General features: G+C 47.1%; 1 protein-coding gene across 3 annotated transcripts in view; it reads left to right on the top strand.

The window, feature by feature from the left end:
* The first annotated feature begins 1066 nt into the window (after positions 1-1066).
* GRK3 (G protein-coupled receptor kinase 3) overlaps positions 1067-5107 on the top strand; it is a 111567-nt gene continuing 107526 nt past the window's right edge. For all 3 annotated transcript variants that reach the window (XR_001594346.2, XM_016124216.2, XM_016124214.2), the window contains exon 1: positions 1067-1231. Coding sequence is in view for 2 of the 3 variants with exons in the window: in XM_016124216.2 (XP_015979702.1) it covers positions 1119-1231 (113 nt within the window). In the remaining variant the exon portion in view is untranslated. The remainder of the gene's footprint in view (positions 1232-5107) is intronic.

Genomic DNA, 5107 nt, shown 5'->3' with positions numbered 1-5107 from the left:
TGACCAGACACCGAGACTAAGGATCAGGAAGCTGGAAATTCCCTCCTGCCTTGGTGTTTTGGCTTCTAGCTGTTCCACTTCCCTATCACCCTTGTGGTAGGTCTGCCTGCACAGGAGGCGCTCCCCAACTGTCTCTTGAACTGATGGTAAAGCCCTAAGAGCCAAAATACCAGTTCTAGTTCTGAAACCGTTTTAACACCCAAACTCAAACCTCTCTCCTGAGTGCAAAGGAGCAGTGCTACCTTGAGCAGATAGCTCCTCCATGAGTGGGCTCTCTAAGGGTAGCTCCGGTGGGGGTGGGGGGTTTGGTCTCACCCCACTTTGCCCTGCTTGGCAGGGGATAAGCAGCTTTCTCCAGCTCTTAGGTTTCTTTTTGTTGAGTTTTACAGGGGGATGTTCGGGGTCAGAAGGGGGTTGGGGAACCGACCGACTGGGTGCGGTTCAAGGGTAGCCGGACTATGGCTTGCATCACCTGGGGACAGGTGGGCCGCGAACACTGCTGGGGTCACTCAAGACCTCCCATCAGAAGTGCTGATCGATACTGTCAGGTTTGAAAACTAACATGTCCACAGAGACCTCCTCGCAGCCACTAAGGTAGTGGGCGCCGGGACAGAAGCAAGCCCGACCTGCAGGGGTCGTGGGGAAGGGGGCGTGAGAGCGCGAGAAGCTGGGGGAGGGAAGTAGGGAAGAGGAGAGGAAGTCCCTCGTGGCCACCTCGAGGGGTGGGCGGGACGATGCCCGTGGGGACTCGGTCAGGAGGCGAGGGGTAGGCGAGTCCGGCGGGTAAGCCCGAGCGCAGAGGGTCACAGACCGCCAGGCGCGCTCTGCCCGCAGACCCCTCGCGGAAGGGGCGGGGGCGCGTGCGCGGGGCCGCCGGCGGCGCGCGCGGGGGGCGGGGCGGGGCGGCGTGCGGTGACCCCGGCCGGCGCGAGGCTGCGGCGCGCGCGGGGAGCTGCGCGGGGTGCGCGCGCGCAAGGGAGCGCGCGCAGGCGGGCGCGCGCCGGGGGGGCTGCCCCGGGGCGGCCCCCCCACGTCGGGGCGCGGCGGGCGGCGGCGGCGGGAGCGCGTCCCGTCCCGGTCCCGAGGAGCCGCCGCCGCCGCCGCCGCCGCTCGCCAACATGGCGGACCTAGAGGCCGTGCTGGCCGATGTCAGCTACCTGATGGCGATGGAGAAGAGCAAGGCGACCCCGGCCGCCCGCGCCAGCAAGAGGATCGTCCTGCCGGAGCCCAGGTACCGGCTCTCCGGGCCCGTGCCGCTCTCCCGCGCCGCCGCCCCCCGCGGCCGCCAGCGACCCCCTGCGTCCTGGAGGGTCGGGCGCTCAGCGCCTGCTGCCCCTCGGCCGGCGACCTCGGGGGAGCCGGCGCTGCGGGGCTGGCGTCGCGGTTCCCATCTCTGAAATGGGGCAGCGGAGGGCTATTTGGGGGAACTCGGGGAGAGAGCGCCGCAAAGTGCCCGGCGCGCACCGAGCGCCCCAGCAAGGGGCTGTTAGGATGTGGTTGTGACTTCGCTGGACCAGCTCCATACCTTTCACCCCCTTCTGTCCCATCCCTTTCGCGCCCTTTGTCCCATCTCTGTCCATCCTTTTGGCCTCATCTCTATGTTGCTCCTAGTTCCATCGCTGTGGTTCCCTCCTGCCCTATCCCTGTGTCTCCGTCCAGCCCGATTCCTGTCCCTCTTGCCCCTCCCCTTCTGTCCCATCTTTATGGTCCCCTTCTGCCCTATGCCTGTCATTCCCATGTGCTCCATCCTGGACGCCCCTCCCCTGGTTCCTGCTGTCCCCCTTTCCAACTCCATTCTCTCCTCTGCTCCCTCTGGGAGCCTTAGCTGGGGCATATTGCCTTTTGTCCCAGGTACTGAAACTGCAGTTTTCAGTGCTCGCTCCGCTTAAGATCCATTAGTCTAGTCAGCTGCTTGCCTCAACTTACAAATCTCCTGGTGGCGCTTTGTTAAAAGATTGAAATAGGATTCACTTAAAAATGCAGATTGACTGGGTCGTTTCAGACAGGAATTTGTTTAAACGAATTGGCAAGGGACTTGGTAAGGTCCATACCAGGTTGTAATTTTATCTCGAAAATGATTTATTTTTGCTGAGCTAGTGAAAGACTTCACTAGTTCATATCCTTACGACAACCCCCAGAAAAGATCATTCATCAGGTTAATAGTGAGTTTCTAATAGTGTATCTAAGCATTAGTTTTGGATTTCCCTCCAGCTTCTTTCCTAATTAACACCATTATGAGTTGTACAGCGAATGTGTCTCTTTGACAATAAATAGCTCTTGGTGGAATTGGTGATAAATAGAGGCATCTTCTTTATGGTGAATTTGAAGCGATGCAATTTTGTAAAATATTAAAATCAACACCAAAGCTCTTCTCCATTAGAAATCATCAGTCAGTTCTTCAAGCTTTAGACACTCAAGATTGCTTCACAGTTACCTCGTCATAAGAAAAAATTCTTTTGATGCTAAGTGATCTCCAGATTATTTTTACAAGTCCATTTATAAGTCTAGTCCCTACGATATAGAAAATATCAGCCTCCTTGAGTTATTTGTTGTGAAAAGCCAAATTATGTCAATGAATACGTGCTTGCTAGATATTGTTGGCTTGCTGGCCCTTCTTAGCCCATGCATCTTGTTGGTTGGGAGTGCTCTTTGATAAGCAGTGCCAAGCAGTGAAAATCGGGGAGGAGTGCAGACCTTTTGGAGTATTGTGAAATTGACACTCCTGTTCCAGACTTTAACATGTTTGAAGCTCATTGAAAAATCAGTGCTGTTTAAAATTTCTGGCAAATGGGAAACTAAGTAAAACAAGAACCCCCAAATCAAACCTGATTTCATTAAAAAAAAAACAAAAAACAAAAACAAAACCCTACATTTCTTTAAATGTAGTATAAAATGCTTAATTCCTTTTTCTCCTGTCTGTCCTACTCTTCTTAAAGGGCAGGGATCCCTAAATATTTAGAGTTTCTATATATAAAATCAACAAATCTTAACTTAAGTGGAGGTATTTTTTTTGGGGGGGCAGGGGTATGATATATGATATTACTAAAATTAGGAACTTCTGTTCTTTTTTTTCTTGGTGTTTCGAACTTAATGTGACTTCTGCTTTTTTAGTGTTCTCTTAAGAACGTACTTATATGTTTGGGGTATTTACTTCCTTGTATAAATGCCTTTGTTTTCGTTGATATTCTTTAGTAATACTTTTTTCTTTTAAGGCAGAATTAGTGTCTGTGAGCATATTATGATGTTTTAGAAATGAGAAATATCAACAGGAGAGTAATTTTAGGAAACAGCTCTTTAGTAATTGTTATTCTGTTGCTATTTTTTTATTTTTTAAATCAACTCTTGAATTAGGCCATTGGAACCTCCTCTAGGGATTTTAATTTGTTTTGTATTTATCTCCACTGGCTTTGGCTTTAGTTTTGTAATGTGGCCATTTACATAGTAACAGCCATTCCTTATCCTGTATTAGGATTCTGTTACATTGAGATTATCAGGTAAAACATCTTGCAATTTTTTTCTACTATTGGATGACAGTTAGTGGCCTACCTGCTCGATTTTGGGGCGGGGATGGAAGGTTAGGGGATTTCTAGATAGGGTATGAAAATTAATTTCGTGTTAAAATGGCTCATCATAGTGACTCAAAAAGACTAGTGTGATTTCATTCTTTTGGTAAAGGTTACTGGCCAAATGTTTCCTGATGAGAATTTCTATTTCAACTTTATGTTAGAATGATCTATGTGATCACCAATCTTCGGTATTCTTGAAAAAGATGTTTGGATTTGTATTTTTAGTAGAAATGAGAAGCATAAACTTTGCCACTGGCTTACCTCTAATGACTTTTTATTTCCAGCTAATTATTTGAAGTCACTATGGTGTTCTGTGTGCTTCCTTATTTTAGTTACTGTGCCTTTTCCATGGTTTTACACAGAAAAGCAACATAACTAAACTTTATCTAGCTAATTTAAATGAAACGATGGCGCTGAGGTCCCCTTCCATTAGGGGAGAATCTCGGAAAATGGAACATTCTGCCCAGGGGAGATGTTAACTTCTCTGAGATAGCAAGAGGCAACCATTTTGTTATGTTGACACATTATTCAATTAATGAACGAATGAGTGTAAATCCTGTAAAAGCTGACTGTTTGTTCAAGTTATATAGCTGCTTTAGTTTATTGAAACATTTGTTGAGCTAATGAAGCTGATAATGGGATCTATTGGGAAGAGTAAACTGATCCAAGGACTCACTGTGCAGGCCCAGTTAAAAACACGAGCATTCAGCCGTGCATGCAGTTGTTTTGTGCCATGTTAGAAAAGAAATACTTTTATTTAATAGGGTCTGATTCATAAGCCAAGGTCTACAGAGGGTCAGCATCTTAAGTAAGGCCTGAAATGATCAAGAGGGCTTTTACTTTAGGCTCACTACTTTAAACTTTTCAAACAGAATTAAATTTGGTCGACTTGAGCTCACACATGGTTGAAAGAGGCTGAGTAACATGAAACTGATCTTTCCCCTAGAGTGTCATTTCTGCTTAGCGGACAACGGACAGACGTTGAGAATTTTGGGTCGTCAATTGCAAAGCTTGTCCTTTCAAAGTATTCACGCAATTGATAAGAAGTTCTGAAAACGACATTTTAAAGATGTATTTTTTCACTGACATTTTAAAGATGTATTTTTTCACTTCCCAGGAGCATTTCGACAGCCCTTAAGGACGTTTACGATATCGTTGTAAAGCCATTTCTCTGAGCCAGGCACAGGACGCCTGGGGTACGCATGGCCCTGACAAAGGAAAGAGACCTTTAACTTCCGTGAAGTGCAATATGATAACTACCACTGAGAGCTTTCCTTCTGCCAGTCAGTGATGAGCCTGACCACAACCCTTTCCTTCAAGGGGCTTACAGTTTAGTGGGAAAATCATGAGGATTTGAGCCAAGAAAGATGTTTACTTTTGAGCACAATTGCTTGAAGATTCTGTTTAACCATGTTGAAGCATTTGGATGGCTTTTATTCTGTATCGAGAGAACACATTATTTTTGCTAATTGTTTTACTTTAATTTGTTAATTATTCCCTTCAAAGAGCTATCTAGCCAGAATATATATAGTAATGTGGTA

The sequence above is a fragment of the Rousettus aegyptiacus genome, unplaced genomic scaffold, assembly GCF_014176215.1.
Source record: "Rousettus aegyptiacus isolate mRouAeg1 unplaced genomic scaffold, mRouAeg1.p scaffold_m13_p_5, whole genome shotgun sequence".
NCBI lineage: Eukaryota > Metazoa > Chordata > Mammalia > Chiroptera > Pteropodidae > Rousettus > Rousettus aegyptiacus.
Note: the sequence above shows the minus strand (reverse complement) of the source record. Positions and strands in the feature narration are given on the sequence as shown.